Here is a 16320-nt window from a genome sequence, read left to right on the forward strand (position 1 = left end):
TAAACTAAACCTGAGATAAAATCCAAACCGAGGAACTGGGAGCTTTAAATCAACACCTCCAAGTTTGAGATGAGAGTCCAAAAAATGACATGCTGGCATTTTTAGCGCCTCTTCGTAGACTTGAAAGAAAGCCTCACTACTAAAATCTACAAAAAAAAATAATCTATTATAAAAAGCTAGAATACATTCAGTCTGCAGAAATCTGAAGCTTGGAGCCAAACACCTCACCAATACATGAAACAGGTGGTTTTGAGTAAAGCATGAGATTTAATCAGTGTTAAGCAAAAAGCAGGCAGAAACGTAAAAAGGCCAGGCAGAAATAAATAGCGGCGAAGAAATAACTAGGGTAAAAAAATACAAAGGAAGAACAAAACAGACAAAAATATTATAACATGCACATAAATACTTAAAAATATAAGTAATTAAAAAATAAAGTTGAAGATTATAAAGGACAAAAAATAAGGTAAATATTACAAAGGCAAATAAAGAAGCTAATTAAAAGAGTTATATACATTTATGTCTCACTGTATAATTTAATTTCTACTTACATTTATTTTTTTATTGTATTTTTGGTGGCAACTAATTTTAGCTTATTTATTTATTGAGCATTTCTTTATTTCTGTATTTTTAAATATGGCAGAGTTGGTCCTATATACATACATATACGAGATGTTGGCATTGTTGGGGACAAGTTTTGATCATTTGTTGGAAATGATCTGAAACTGAAACCAAATGAAGAGAAGGCCCCCTGTCTAAAGGGAAATGGACGATAGAGGGCACGAATATCCTTGTGTCAATGGATTCTAACCAAGCTTCAGGCCTAGTTAATCCCACAGTTTGAGTACAATCTATTGGCCTATAGCTAAAATAGCTTTAGGGAGTTTGATGAATACATATGAACTTATTTTGTATTTTATAAAGGAACAGGTGAGACAGAAAAACACACATACCTGCCCTCATTACAAGAGGAAACAATAAGGAACTTACAAAAAAAATGCTGTTTTGTGAATTATTTTTTTTTTTTTTGTAACTAATGTAAATCTCTAATATTCGTTTTTCATACTTTCCTTACAACTCTGTTTGGATGTGGTACATTAAAACACATTTCAAGGTTTTTTAATAGATGGCTACAATATCCTAGGTTTCCTAAATATCTACTTCTAAAGTTATGAAATAATGGACATAAAGGGCACGCTCGGATTTAGTTTTAATACTGAATAAATCATGATTTTTTTTTTTTTTTTTTTGCCGAGGATACCTTTATGCTTTTATTTTGGAAACAGTCACCACCGGAAGTGATTATAAACAACATCCGGGTTGTTTTTGGAAAAATTGGCGGTTGTTGTTCTTGCTGATCTCATTTTCCTGTTTCTGTCCGAGAGATATTGAAACCAATGAGCCTTTAGATGTTTTTAAGTAGCTATGACCTTACGGGATAATAATCGATGGTGTTTCTGTCTTTTATTTTCATTCTGATGTTATTGATACATGTTTTTAACCACCCTTCCAGGAGCTACTGTGGGAGTAAAGGTTGAAGTTAGAGCTAGCTAGCAGGGCAGCTAACTCCGGCTAGCTAGTGCTGGAAGACAAAGCTGGGATTCTTGTGGTTTTTAGTAATGGCGAATCAGAACCTGCTTCAGAAGAAAATCGGACAGAATCTGTGGTTTGCCCTCCTGGGTCTGGGCTTCCAACCTGAATCTGCGGCTGGATCACTGGCAGGCAAAGCCAACACCAAATACCTCTGCCTTGGACCGTAAGTTTATTATTGATGATTTAGCACAACCTAAACTCTTAAAACATCTCCGTTTATTACCTTTATTAATGTTTTGGCCTAAATAAATCTTCACGATTACAATCTCCTGGATTTCTGCATAAGGTGTGTTTACTTAAGATTCAGATGATCTAATAGAGAGCTACTTTTCCTTTTATTTACAAATCCACAGTCTACTTGGATTATAGATGGACTGCTTATTGGTAAAGACTTACATTAAGTCTACATAGATACTTTTAAAACACTTTTAATGTATCATTTTTTTTAAATGTTCACCAGATTGGGTGAGCATCTGCATAAAAGTCTTTGTTTTTATACTCCTTTTATAATCCAGGACAGATTTATTCTTAACATTAGGATAATTATCACCTTATCATTTTGTTTACATTTGGGAAGAATGGTTGCAGCCCTACTTTTTAGGTGTAGAGCAATTTTGATTCCCTAACAGGTTCTTTCCCATTGCCATTAGACTGCTGATTGTTGTGTAAAATTTTATATATATATATATATATATATATATATATATATATAAATAATCTTAGAACTGTAAATATACAGTCATATGTTTATATTACAATTTTTTTTTTATGTTTTCATTACTGTTTTCAAGGCTGCTCTTTAAAAGAAATTGTCTAGAGCTTTTTAAATGAAATTTCTTTTTGTTTACACTTGTGTATACAAAATGACAAAATAAGTCTGATGTGCTTTAATATGAGGACATAACACCTTTTTTTTGAGGACATAATCTCATGCAAAATGAAATCAGTTGTGACTTTAGGTATGGATCATATAAGCTGTGATCCTGCTTAAAAACTGCTGTTCTTAGAGTTAAATCAGGACAGAATATTTTTCATGGCTAAAAGACTTTTGAAGGGCTTTTGAGATTTGGGAAATGAGGGAAAAATATTGATGTTTTGTTTTATGTGCTGGCAAACCTAAGTAGAGTCCTGCCTAAAATCGAATCAGTGCTTCTCCTAAATTTAAGTGTTTACAGTTTAAGATTATGTAAAATACCAAAGAAAACAAATCAATTTTACAAAGTAAACAGTCATCAAATCAGTCCAGGCTTAACATGTCTTGTTGCTTTGGCTTTCAGACTAGGCTTAGTTTGGAATAATTACCTAAAAAAACAGAATGAAAACCTTTTATTAAAGTAATGAATATGATGCTCATGGCTCTGGTTGTGTTTATTATGCTTTTTTTTTTCTGACCAGGAATATGTTTGACAAACCAAACAAAGATGCCTTCTACTTGGTCACCCATTTCTTGTTGGAGAAACTGAATCCCTCTCGCTTTCATGAAGCATACAGGTAATGTCAGATCATGTGGTCGGTTATTAATATTCCTTCATTAAATGTTATGTGAACAAACATAATATTAATAATAATACTTTGTTTTAGGCACTGCTGGCCTGTTTTGGATCACAAGGCAGATGCTGAGTTTCGCAAGGTTACCTGTACCTGGCTGCGGGAGATCATGGTAGGATCTGTAGTTTTTCGTTTTAAGGAGAGCACATGAATTATGTTTTAACTCCTTTTTTGTTAACATTAAGGCTGTGTTACTTTGGTTATCATCGTTTCATTTTTATTCTTGATATGGGAGAAGAAAAAAGCAAAACCAGCCTAAAAAAATTATATCAGGGACGGGTTAGATCAGAGGTTTGCAACCTGCGGCTCTTAATTATGGCCTAAAATGATATAAAGAGACAGTTATTGTAGTTGAGCAATGTAGAGCAGTCTGAGAAGCTTTCCGTATTTTCACGACCATAAGGCGCACCGGACTAAAAGGCACACTCTCAGTTATGTGTCCCATTTCTGTATTTAACACACACATAAGGCGCACCGGACTATAGGGCGCGTTTTTTATATACAGGTACATGTCCTCTACTACCTTTAAATACCTCTACTGCGTATTTAAAAATACAGCGGGGGCAAAACTGAGTATGACTGTGCTTTATTCATGTATTTATTACAAAGTATTAATCAAACCTGGGAGCTGGCCGTGAGACAGACACATCGCAGATGACACAGCGCTGTGGTCACTCCTAAATTAACTTAAAATCCTGAATTTGTTCGCTTTTATTACCGGTATCCTGGTGCCTGCAGCTAAAATTATTTAGATAAAAAACACCTGCCAGCAGCTGCGGTGAACGAAAGGATTTCTCCTGTCGGTGCACCGCTGGTATGTGGGGGTCTGAGCGCCTCCAACAGAAATAGATAATCTGGATGAACTGACTGCAATTATTAAGTTTTCAGGTGGACTTTCTCACTTAAAAACATATTAAAACTACTTTATTCCCACTGATCACAGCAAATATAGCTGCAAGATTTAGATTATTTAGATGAAAAAACACCTGCCAGCCACCGCGGTGAAGAGGAGGAGACCCGGCCCAGAGGCTGCTGTTGAATTAAGTTTTCAGGTAGAAAAATACAGCGGGAGCAAAACTGAGTATGATTGTGCTTTATTCAAGTATTTATTACAAAGTATTAATCAAACCCATCAAAGTCATCATCCTCTGTTTCTGAATTAAACAGCTGCGCTAAATCAGACATGCCAGTTTCCCCTTCTTCGCTGTCAGTCACTTTCCGTGCAGCGCGGCTCCTCAGAAATAATGCCGGCTTTTGCGAAAGCTTGAACAACAATGCCAGCAGACACGTTAGTCCAAGCATCTACAATCCATCCGCAAACGGTGGCGTAATCTGCCCGGCGCTGCCTTCCATTTATCATGAAACTGTGGTCTCCGTCTGTCATCCATCGCTCCCACGCCGCTCGCAGCCTTACTTTGAACGGCCGGTTCAAACCGATGTCGAGCGGTGGAAGCTCCTTTGTCAGACCCCCTGGATAACGGCGAGCACAGCGTTCATTTGATTCATCTTTTTTTCACATCGGCTGTGAGATGGGCACGCAGCGATGGTGATGCGTGGAAAAAACCACCTGGTCTCCTCACATACACCTGCCTCAGCCACGCATCCATCCAGCCTTTTCCATTTGCGTTAATATCATATGTCATCAGAGCGCTGTGTCTGTCTCGCTGTCAGCTCCCAGATCAGCTTCTCTGATTGGTTGATGCGGCGCGTCCAGCAGCAAAACTTAAATTTTTCCATCTGAGAAGCAGCAGCGCGTTGGCGGTGCATCAGATGCTTAAACGCTCCCGACGTGCTGCACCAAAACGCGCTGCGGGACCTTTTGCTGCGCCTATACGCGCGTCAACCATTGACTTTGCATGTAAACTCGCTGCTTCTGCTGCACCTGCTGGGTCCGGTTCACACCGATGTCGAGCGGTTGAACAGCGAGCACAGGGTTAATTTGTTTCCCCATGTTTTTCACATCAGCTGTGAGATGGGCACGCATGGAGTTACAGATTAATGGTGATGAGTGGAAAAAAACACCTGGTCTCCTTACATTCAGCCACTCTTTCATCATCTCCTCAATGAGGTGGTCTCAAAAGTCGCAGTTACAACACACATAAGGCGCACCGCACCATAGGGCGCACCGCACATTTTGAGGAAAAAAAAGACGTTTAAGTGCGCCTTATAGTCGTGAAAATACGGTTATTTGGTTTAAAGAAATATATTTGATTAAATTCTTACAAGATAATAGCATTAAAATACAAAAAAAAAACATGTTTTTACATCTACTTCTCTTGTTATCTTGGAAATTATGTTTTTGTTTGTTTTTTACATCAAATAAAACCCTGTGGAGGAAAATCTTTGCTTCAAAAAAGGTGTTATGCTTTCCTTATTTTAAAGCTAGAAATAAAAATAAACTGATGGCTGTTTATAATGGAAACATATTTCCTATTGCAGGTATTTAACAAATATGAATAATGGGTTGTGTTCTAATCAGTCAACAAAATTTCAATATTTGTATCTCTAAACAGACAGACTAATAGCAAAATTGCTCTTTGGACCTCTAGTTTAGACCAATACCAAAATATTCCACCTCAGCCTTAAAAAAAAATTCTGAATTGATCAAATCTCTAATGATGACCCAACTCTTTTTCTTTCTTTTCAAGAAAAAAATATTTTTCTTTTTTTCCCTAATATTATCAAGCATTTAAATTAAGGGAATTATTTATGAAGCATTAAGCAGAATGTTTCTGTTGAAGCATTCAGCCCTTGTTAAAAAAAAAAAAAAAGTCAAATCTGAGCCAAATTTGAAATGGAGAACATCTGATCTTACTGTTTCATTATAGTTCAAAGGGTTTTAATGTTTTAAATACAAATTAACTGTTAAAATAAGTCAAAGTAAGAAAGCTTTACTACTGTTATTGTGAGTAGCAGCCATCTTGAATGGGGAATGGAAGTATTGTAATGTTGCCCTGACATTCTTACCACTAATTCCAACCCTGTTCCCTGCTGGGGGGCTGGAAATTCAGACATCGGTGTGAAAATGAAATGTACCACTGTCTTGCATGTTTTAGTTTCCCTGCTGATAGTTAAACGTTACACTTGAAGGAATGGCTGAATGGCTGCTGAGGAAGTATCATAATGGCTTTAATATTGTGTGCTGGAGCCAAACTGCCTCTAAAGCATGCAGAACAATGGCGCCGGAAGACCAGGATAGGAAACACTGGTATAGACCAATGAGAAGTTCTCAGAAGGCCTAGCTGGGTATATCTAATCAAAACTCATAAATCATGTCTGTGATATTCAGATTTCACTCTACATCAGGCTGAACTCTGTTCTGTAGGGATGGAAAGGTATTCTGATTTCATTGCATACATGTTTCACACCATGCTCTGTGTGATTTCCTGCAGGATGAAACCGCCAACTCAGGATCTAAAGTGGTGATGTCATTGTTTCTATCCCCTGGTGGTCCCAAGTTCATCAACTTGATGCTTCAGTTAGCGTGCCATGTGATGCTGCAGGACATGAAAACTTTTACCACAGGTAGGGCCTACGGAGAACTCTGTATCAGTGCTAATATGTCCTGAGACAGTATCCTTACTGTTCAAAAACCTGAGACAGTAAATCCTACAGGTTTACAGTTCATCACATCTGTAGCAGAGCTGTATTCTACAGTGACTTCCTGTCTTGTTGTTGACAGATAAGAGTTGGGTTCCTGAAGCTGCAGCCATGCCTGCCTCCACCTTGGACATAGCAGTGGGAAGGCTAAACTTCGTCCGTTCCAGGTTTTTGAAGGCTGCGGTGGATCAGGATCGTTTTCTCCACGAGTACCAGAGACGAGCTCAGTAGGTCTTCGACAAGTGAAGTCGGCTGTTTATCTCGTTTTACTTTTGTTTTTGCTATAAGGCCCTTTCCACACAAAGACGAATACAGAGTGTTATAGTTTGCCTGAAGATGTTTTCGGACAATAGCAGAATTGCACCCAAAGCGCTGACAAATCCAGTGGGCATGTGAAAATGGTTGGTGACGTGGTAAACGTCATTGGTGGTGATGGGGGGAGATGTAGCTCAGATATGCACACTGAAACATGAAGCCGCTGTTTTCTCTCCCAAAACACGGGCTGCTGAAACGACAAAATACATTTTGTATTTATGATTAATTAGATATCATGGATGGGGCCAAAATTCACCTAGCTTTACTTTTTGGCTGCATAAACAATGCAGGCCTACGTGTTAAATTTAAATCCGGTTGATTGTGTGGTCGTTCACATTTTCAAATATAAACGACTTATATTTGAACTCCTATTTGTACCGCATTCATACAACTAACCCTCAGATTCCACATCCTCCGCTCCAACCCGCTCACATAGGCCCTGCGGAGCACTTGCACAGCCATGTTAATCAATATGAACTGTTTCACATCCACCGCTACTCCTCTGCAGGCCCCCTTCCACTTACGTCTTCTCCGTCCTTCACCATCAAAATATGGAGCCGAGCTATTTTTGCTCCGCTCCGGCAAGGTCAAGATCCGCAATTGGAAACAGGAAAAAGAACGTAGAGAAGATCCAGTTTGTCAATAAAACTATGGTAACAACAGATAAGTAACTACAAAATCAGAGCATAATTCTTATATATTCCCCAAAAATGAAGACTGCTTAATCAAATTATTGGATGCAAACTATTGGTACTTCAACATAACAGGAAGCAGATTTCTCATCTTTACCAAAATATGTATTTAATACTTAGAGGCTTAAAAGTTTCATCAAGTCCAGTCCCAACAACTTCCAAGAGCGCCTCTCACAAATTCATAACAAACTTCTTATCACAGGCATTGATGAAGAGATGCTGAGTTTGCAATTAGAGAACAAATCAATTTTTTATAATCCCAATAAAAACCCACAGCAAAAAGAAAAAGTTTGGGCAGAAACGTGTGTGATTGATGTTGATGGTGAGTTTTAATTATGTCATATTAAATTAAGCATTCATTTTTTGCTCCAAGTCCAGAGCAAGACTGGAGGAACCGCAGAGGCTGTAGGCTGAAATTTGCGCAGGTGTTCTGGAACGGGGCGGGGCGGTTACGGAGGACGTTGGATTCAGGGTTAGGTGTTCCACATGCCCAGTAGGATGAGCAGTACGCAGAATAGTGTTCTTTGTTGCGTATTAATGACAAACAGGTCGGATGAATGTGACCTGGCCGTACAGACTGTGGTTACATTTGAAAATATTAGTGGCCGTATTTATCATCAGTGGATTCAGCCAATAAGTTAAAAGCTGGATAAAAAAGTTATTTATCGAGTGTTTTACTCACACTTTTAGCTAAGTGGGGGATAAAATCTTCAGTGTGAATCTCAGAGCGAATTACGCCAGCACCTGGTGCCATAAAGGGAATTTTAGATGATGTCATTTTTAGTCCATGGAGTTAACCAATCGCTGAATGGAACTTTTTTTTTGATGGCTGCGATTGCCCAGCCTTTATTACAAAATTGCACAATCTAAATATTGCAATCAAATCTGGTAGATCTACTGAAATACCTCGAATCTACCTCGAATAAAAAAATTTAAAAAATCTCAGTATCGGAAAAAGTGGTACTTACAGCCTAAAGTTACCGAGATCCAATTTGGGTTAGTTTAGACTGTCGTGTGAATGTAGCCTGAAGTCTCCTGCCTCACCTGTTCCCTATGATTAAATTAGTCAGCCAGGAAACTGTGTAGCAGCTGAAAGGGCTTTCAGTCACCGACCACCACCCAGCTGCACCTTTACAGCACACATTAGACACATCAGGAGAAGGGAAGGGGAATCTTCTTGACTAACAAGAAAACTTTTATTCTTTACCTTTAAATTTGTTTCTGCTATTTTTTTATTTTTATTTTTGCATTTAAAGCTTTTATGTGCAAAAGAAACATTTAATTGCATTTGTTTTATTTCTTTCTTTTCATTTAGGTCTCTGGTCAAGTCCATGAGAGACCTCAAAGCAGAGGGTGCCAAGTACGATCAGCTCCTAAAGTATGATTAACTGTTTTTTTTTGTTTTTAGATAGATTTTAATGCTACTTGCTAATGTTCAGCATTCTTTACTTTCAGGTGTCACATTTCTCAAACTCCTCAGGATGCAGAATCTCTGTCTGAGAAGACAAGAAAGGTGCGTTATGTTCTACAATACTGAAGCATGTTGCTGCAAATGCTGCCTTTTTTAAATCAAGTCGTTCCGTTACCACATGTTGCAGTGCAGCGATGGAGGCCAGTTTTCCAATAAACTGTTTTAGGAATAAGTAAAAATCTATGTAAAATTTGGAGAATTATCTTTTTCATCTAGTATTTATATTTATCTAATTGTACTTTTTTCAGCATACGGTTCAAATGTCTTTGGACAGTATGAAAGACGCTGTTTTCTCTCTCTCTGGTAAGGTTCGTGCTTTGTGGTCGGTCATTGAAGGAATGCTGTCTAATATCAAGGAGGACCTGACTGTGATAGAAAGTGTTTTAAAAGGCGACGTAGACCAGTACGTCCTGGACGGAACGGATCGAGTCCTCAAACTTCCTCCTTGTCTACTGGAGAGAATTGAACATCTTCCACATCGGGTGAGAACAAACCCAAACCCCAGCATCTGCTGCTTGTGGAATTTTGAACATTAGAGCAAAGGTTCCAGGGGGAAAACTGTGTGCAATTTATGGATGGGTTGTGTTTTTTGTAAAGGGCGTACATTGTACAGCCATATGCATTGCTAGCTAAAAGCCTGATTTTCACAAGGTCTAATTTGTACTTCTAACAAACTCTGAAGAAGTGTCTGTAAACTGCTAAATTCAGGGGGGGGATCTGTTTAGTATATGGAAAATCAACAGTTTTGCTAAAAAAATTTTTTTTAGGCCTCTAGGTTTTAACTGCACATGTTAAACTGTTTTAGGAAAAAAAGTTTTTGAATGCACTTAAAGGTTTTTAAAAATTTCCCATGGAAAGTAGGGTTAAAATGGCCAAAGGTCCCGGTTAGGCTTGGTCATGTTCTATGGGTGCTCCCATATCTGTTAACCTGGCAGTACCCAGATCGATATGTATAGAACTAAGTTGAGTTCTATGTTTTCAATCTGGGATGGCTGCCGTTCAGTCCATCTGTGAAAAGGAGGGACGTTTAGTACAATACATTGAGCTGATTGGGTTACATGGCAGCTAGTACCCGCCTTCCATATCCAATCATAGCAGTGCGATTCGTCTGCAGCTTCTTGAGTGTTTTCACAACTAGCAAAATAAGCTAGGAGTATTTCAAGATGGATTTGTTGTTAGACTGGAAACTCACATCTTGTGAGAATCCAGCTTGCAGTGCAAGGTTGCATATCTGTTTGACTGTGACCATTTCATTCTCCAGTTAAACTCAGGAAACCTGTACGAGGCGGGCCAGCTGAACCTCCTGTGTGTCATGGAGCTGTTGAATCATGCTCTGCAGGCCCTCAAAGAGGAATGCTTTCGGGTCTCTCCCTCTGTCAAGTCCCAGCCTGGTGCTCAGCACCTTCAGGAGAAGTGCCAACAGATGTGCCGAGTGCTGCAGGACCTCCGCCTAATCAGGTAGACCAGTGATTTCCAACCTTTTTTGATTTGTTTCCTTTTGGGACATTTTGTCATACCATGAGTTCCCCTCTCAGTCAAAGGCATTGATTGTTCAAAAGTGGAATGTACAATAACTGAAATAAAGACTATTTGAGACTGATCTCTGTAAGAAGCAGAATGGAGAGATACAGAAGAGGTGTTTTTTTTTATTTTTTTTTTTTTATCCTATTTTATGTTTTTATTTTTGCTATCGAGCAGGTTAATTTCCTATCTATCAAACTTAATGTTTTGATTTTTATTATGCTTTCCATCTCAAATAAAAAAACAAGTATTTTGCCTGAAAGTTTGTGAGGAATTGAAATAAATGCAAAATAAAATATTATAAACCGGTCTTTGTAAAACTGGAGCTTCTTTGAGTAATTTCACTATTATCACATTAAAACTTGGTGAATTGGGAACAAAATAGAGAAGAAAAATTAGTTAGACTGACTTAATTGGGTTTTCACAAAGAAAAACAGATCCATCCCCATTTTATTTTACTATCTAAGAAATAAAATATTTTAATGTACCCCTTGCAATGCACTTGCAGACCACTAGGGGTACACGTACCCCCGGTTGGGAAACACTGAGTTAGAACATGGCCTCTGCTCACTCTATGCACTCCCAACTGTGTCGCATGTCCTAAATGTACATGTTTGTCCACATATTAAATTTTTTTTCTGAATGACTTTGACTTTCGGAGCTTAATGTCTCTCCTTCAGGCAGAAACTTTCCAAGGAGGAAATTCCTGAAGTGAAGAGAGCCATCAGAGAGCTTCAGGCCAGCTGGGAGCAGAAGTGGATGCACACACTGAAAGAAAAGCCACTTGTTTCTTTCCTGAATGAGGATCCTGTGAGTTTCCCCTTTAGTGTTTAACAGGATTAAACAAGTATTTAACCAGACTAAACTGACCCTGTATCTTATTCTTTTAGGCTCTTGGTTTCCTCTCACCAATGGCTCCGTTGTCTTTTGAACCAGCTCCTGAAGCTACTTACAGGCGCAGCATCTTTGCTCAGTTTCCTGCTAAACTTCTTGGTACGCAAAACTTTTTTTTTTTGCCAAATTTAAGTCCATTTAATAAAATGTTAAATTTTTAACTTTTAGATGACAAGCCTACAGAGGTGAAACCAACAGAAAGTGTCCACACAAGTCTGGATATCAGAAGGTAATCACGGAGCAGCTGCAGAGGGAAGCTTAAAGCTACCCCTGGTGGGAGGCAGATACCTGGGCAGTCCTAAGCAGTGGTCTGTCCGTCACTGGTCCTCCCAAGAGCATCCCTGCTTTCTGATGACCGCGGCGAATTGAGAGAAATCGCCACGGACAGATACGGAGCAGACACTTTGATCAGAGTTTAACTGAGGCATTTCAGAGTTAATATGATGATAAAAAAATATATAGTTTAATCGTTGAAGGCCTACCTATCATACTAAGTTGTTGCGTGTTTCTTTAAATTCCTTTAGAGTGAATAGTTTTTGATGCATGGATCTTAGCAGTCTTCATTTGCCTTAAAATGCTGCTTTGTATTGTATAAAATATCATTATTATTTTGGAGGGAAAGGCATCCGTTTTAACCGGTGCTTTTAAAAAAAATAATTTTAGGAATCTCTCTACTAATCAGATTTTTTTTTTTAGTGGATCCATACAGGAGAAATTTAAGATCCTATGTACCTGCATCACAGAAATGTTGCATTCATTTTGTCATCTTCCAGCTACAAACTTGATGTATTAAAAAAAAAAAAAAATTCAGCTAAAATGCAGAGCAAAAAATGCTTATTATTTCACATATTATTTCAGTTTTCCTACCGTGCCTGAGCCATCTGAACGCCCCGTTGTTTCTGAAGCAACGCGAGCAAATTCATCCCTGGATTGGCTCTTCGACACGTCACCATCCCCTCATGGAAAGGCTGCAGCTGTAGCACCGCTTCAGGTGAGTACTGCGTTAACCAGGGTTCTAGTGGTTTTATTGGGTTTTATTGCATCCCCGTTTATTTGCAGCCGCCCAGCGTTGACAAGACGACCAATCACAAGACTGCTCAGCTGAAGACTCACTCTGAGATTTTAGACTTGGAATATGAAAACCTCGCTGATCAGGTACTTTGAAAGCCTCTTCTTAGAAATGCATTTTACAAAGAGGGTTTAAACATGCATTTAAGAATCTTTTATTAGTTTGCAGATGCCGTAACGACAACCAGTCCGTTTGATGGCCAAAGGAAAGGTTCTGATTTGGAGGATCTTCTAAGCACCCTTCAGATGGATCCATTTTCTACTAGAAAGCAGCTGCCTCGAACACCTAAGAGCTTAAGTGAGTTGGAAAGATTTGCAGACCGTTTCATGTCTCTTTGGCTGAAATTTATTGAACCATTTTTGAGACTAAGGCAATTAATGTATGAGTTTAAAAAAAATTCTACAAGTTTGGTATGCATTTGTATTCAGCCTCTTGAATCAATGCTTCACAAAAGTGTTTTGCAAAAAAAACTACAAGTCTTTGGGTTTTGTTTAACCACCCTCCAACTGGTAGAAAGAGGCTGAGGTTTTAGCTCATTGTAAAAATAGCTCAAGTTCAGGAAGAGGTTACCAATTGGGTTATAGGTCTATGTTGACCTAAATTCTTTATTTCTGAACATCAAAAGTGTTTAAATCAAACGTTTGGTTTCTCACTACTAAAAAGATGCTCTAAGCTATGTTTCATTAAAGTAATGGGGTCCTCCTTAGTTTTGATGCTTGATCTTCTAGACTTAGGCTACATTCACATCGCAGAGTGAAGTGACCCAAATCCGATTTTTTTTTTCTTTGTTTAACCATCTTGGAAAGATTGTTTTTAAGGTTGGGTAAGATCGCTAGATGCTCTCCAGCACTACCATCCATGTTTACTTCCATAAACACAGGGCACGCTTGCTTGTGACATCATTGCGTCCTCTACTGCTCATGCGGGACACTTAATCTGTATGAATGCAGCTCACACAGGAGATCACGTACAAGTCGCATATATTTGGAAATGTGAATAGCGACGCAAAAAAAATCTGAATTGAGCATCAAGGCCTGCAGTGTGAACGTAGCCTTAGACACTTGGGCTACGTTCACAGCCACTTGGCCAGTTGGTCCTGAATCCGATACGAATCTGATCTTTTCAAATGCGATCTGTCTGAACGGCCAGGTCGCATTCATCCGACCTGAACACAATACCAGACAAAGGTCACTATTATGGGTCTTGCTATGAAGAAGCGGCAAGAAAAAACAAACATGGCGAAAGATGATGCGGAGAGCAGTATTGATGTTTAACCATCTTTAAAAGATGGAAATTTGAACGGTATCGCAAATCCGATTTAAAAAAAAAAATAAATAATCGGAATTGAGCATCAAAGCCTGCAGCGTGAAATTAGCCTTAGACTTTAGAGTGCAGCTGTGATTAAATGACCTACACATGAACGTGTTGGCTTATCAGATGTTTCTGGAAGCTTTGAAGCTCCAGTCTTTATTTGCAGGTGTTTGTTTATAGTAGAGGTTGCAAAACTCTTCAGCTTCTGACCCAAAATTTGGTATCAGATTTGACTGATGACCTAAACCATTAGCTGGGTAAACCAACATCTCTACAAAATCAATTAATGACTGGTCTTATCGTTTTTTGTGTGTATGCTTTAGGTTATTTTAACTCTAACATAAATGTGGATCCCAAGACCCTATGCTGGTTGATTAAGGACCCCAACTTTGCAAAGCAATTGGTCTGAATACAAATGCAGTTTCTAGATTTTAAGACCTCTTACTTTTGTTAATGAGATGCATTGATTTTTGTTTTCTTATATAAGCCATAACATTTGCAAAAACAGAACATGCAGTAAAATTGACAAACAAGACAAGTCCAGGATGACCATAATTGCAGCATTACATCTGCACACTATAATGCAACCTATTGATCTCTTCAAATAATAAATATTCCTTTTTCTACCTTTTTAAAGTAATGGATGTAAAAAGCTCCTGGAGAAAAGCTGTTGATGAGGATGAAGCGAAAAGACACTCCCTGCAAACTGAGTCCAACGACAGCATATCTGGGCGACTCAGTCCTGTGAGTAGGGTGCTAAATCTGAGCCCCTCCCTGGCTGAAAACCAGACATCTCCCCCCACTCTTGGAGATCGGGAAGCCTCCTCCGCCTGCCAACAGGGACTCGTCCCCAAATCTTCTCTTTTATGGGAAACTTTCTACACAGAGGCTCATGACACCCCCAGCGGAACTGGCAGCAGCGCCGTACAGTTCAGCCTCGAACACGAAACTCTGCCTGAAATGCCGAGCTGTGATAGTTTGTACCTGGAGGATGAAGCGGTGGATATGACGAGTGAGGAAGAGGAGCTACTCGTCCCCTCCTTAAAGACTGATTTAAAGCAGACCCCAACCCCTTCAACTCATCCAGAGAGGAATGCAGTCTCCCTGATTGAAGGCTCCCCTGGGGGTCTTCTTTCAGATCACAGGATCTCTACTAAAGACAAAACCTGGCTGACTGAACCCACAGCATCAGAAGACGATACCAACAAGGTGTTTTCATTGGATCTGGATTCACTGGATTCTCCTCGAAAGGAGTACAGCCTGCCCACACTGATCACCTTCTCCCCTATTGATGACATGAAGTGTTAGCAGCATTAAAGGCAGCTCCTTTCTCTTTTTAAATTGTTGGTGACGGACTCTTGATTCCAATTGTGCTCTAAATGGATAACATTTGTGTATATAGCTGTAAATAAATAAATCACATCTGTTGCACTCTGGATTAGCTCTAATTGGATTGAAGAAAATCATCCCTGAACTGATCCACTAAGATTGTCACAGTTTATAACTTCTGTCTTGTCTGACCCTGTGTAGATCAGAGAATAACTTGAATAAAGAAAACTTTGCAAAGTAAAATGTTGTTTATATCTCACCACTCTGTTATGAAAAATAACTTCCAAGTGCACCGAGGGAAAAATAATTGGAAGCTTGCAATCGCATAAGTATAAAGGAGCAAATGCTAGTCATTTATGTTTAGGTATCTGAAATATCTACTAAACAAGACTGAGATGTTTTTCCCCTGAAAGCTTAGAATCAATGATTAACACTTTTTGATATTTATTACAAGAATGCAAAGTCAGGAGGGTTGACAGACATTTATTCCTTGCAGTTCCATCCTCTTAAACTAGGGGGTGTCAAAAGCTGCAGTATTTAAGTGTCAAGTTCACACTAAACTGGACAGAAAGCCGGAAGTTGGTAGACTTCTTTTTTTTTTTATTAACCAATTTGATATTGGTTTAACTTTAAGATTTTTTTTTCTTAATTAGAACTAAATGTTACGCGTTTAACTTGCTATACAGGAGGCCCTGGGTCTGCAGTAGTAAATGGATTATCTGGTAAATTGATCAATGCAGTTAGCACATCTATAGTTATGTTTGAAACTTAAAGGTGCACAGTAAAATCGAATTTGACAAAAGTAGTGAAATGAAAAATTGAACTCATAACATAAATATATTAAACTATAATTTTGAGCAACAGTGTTATCAATTTTTTGAGTTTTTTTTTAATTAAAACTTTGAATTTACTCTTTATTCTAATGGGAGGGCATGTCAACTTTCAAGCACAACCTTATGGATCCTTGTTGAGGTTTAAAA

The 16320-nt window shown here is 38.6% G+C and overlaps 1 protein-coding gene and 1 non-coding gene across 2 annotated transcripts; both read left to right on the top strand.

Moving 5' to 3' along the window:
- Window positions 1–1319: 1319 nt before the first annotated feature.
- haus6 (HAUS augmin-like complex, subunit 6) lies at window positions 1320–15583 on the top strand. Its single transcript, XM_038274783.1, has 16 exons — window positions 1320–1753; window positions 2986–3081; window positions 3172–3250; window positions 6531–6663; window positions 6821–6965; window positions 9061–9123; window positions 9201–9258; window positions 9525–9698; window positions 10478–10674; window positions 11418–11547; window positions 11628–11730; window positions 11800–11860; window positions 12490–12622; window positions 12691–12786; window positions 12862–12997; window positions 14649–15583. The coding sequence occupies exons 1-16, from the start codon at window positions 1617–1619 to the stop codon at window positions 15317–15319; spliced, it is 2412 nt and encodes an 803-aa protein (XP_038130711.1). The 5' UTR covers window positions 1320–1616; the 3' UTR covers window positions 15320–15583.
- Window positions 11906–12036, top strand: LOC119776409. The gene has a single exon (XR_005279778.1).
- Window positions 15584–16320: the final 737 nt, after the last annotated feature.

The sequence above is a fragment of the Cyprinodon tularosa genome, unplaced genomic scaffold (assembly GCF_016077235.1).
Source record: "Cyprinodon tularosa strain WSP-4 unplaced genomic scaffold, ASM1607723v1 ctg93, whole genome shotgun sequence".
Taxonomy (NCBI): Eukaryota; Metazoa; Chordata; class Actinopteri; order Cyprinodontiformes; family Cyprinodontidae; genus Cyprinodon; species Cyprinodon tularosa.